We start from the raw sequence: 666 nt of genomic DNA on the forward strand, positions 1-666 counted from the left end.
GACCCTGACATTGTCACACTCTGTGTTTATCAGGGTGGTGACCAGGTTTATCAGGTAAACACTGACCCTGACACTGTCACTGTGTTTATCAGGGTGGTGACCAGGTTTATCAGGTGAACACTGACCCTGACATTGTCACACTCTGTGTTTATCAGGGTGGTGACCAGGTTTATCAGGTGAACACTGACCCTGACATTGTCACACTCTGTGTTTATCAGGGTGGTGACCAGGTTTATCAGGTGAACACTGACCCTGACACTGTCACTCTGTGTTTATCAGGGTGGTGACCAGGTTTATCAGGTGAACACTGACCCTGACATTGTCACTCTGTGTTTATCAGGGTGGTGACCAGGTTTATCAGGTGAACACTGACCCTGACATCGTCACACTGCCTGACCCGGAACTACTGGCACATAACCTGGTAGAGCTGAAGCATCACAAGCTGGCTCGTGCGCTGCGCAGTGGTCACTCTGACAAGGACCTCAAGCCCAACGCTGCTGTCAGAGACCAGCTTAATGTAAGGTTACTGTTAGAGACCAGCCTAAAGTAAGGTTACAGTTAGAGACTAGCTCAGTGTAAGGTTACTGTTAGGGACCAGCTTAATGTAAGGTTACTGTTAGAGACCAGCCTAAAGTAAGGTTACAGTTAGAGACTAGCTCAGTGTAA

At 48.2% G+C, this 666-nt stretch overlaps 1 protein-coding gene across 1 annotated transcript in view; it reads left to right on the plus strand.

The window, feature by feature from the left end:
* The window catches only part of LOC106813440 (phosphatidylinositol 3-kinase catalytic subunit type 3-like), a 42,194-nt gene that overhangs the window by 8,380 nt on the left and 33,148 nt on the right, over positions 1 to 666 (plus strand). Inside the window, 2 exon segments of the mRNA XM_014817571.1 lie at positions 93 to 239; positions 335 to 517. Coding sequence (XP_014673057.1) covers positions 93 to 239; positions 335 to 517 — 330 coding nt within the window.

Source organism: Priapulus caudatus, unplaced genomic scaffold, assembly GCF_000485595.1.
Source record: "Priapulus caudatus unplaced genomic scaffold, Priapulus_caudatus-5.0.1 Scaffold774, whole genome shotgun sequence".
NCBI classification, from domain to species: domain Eukaryota; kingdom Metazoa; phylum Priapulida; class Priapulimorpha; order Priapulimorphida; family Priapulidae; genus Priapulus; species Priapulus caudatus.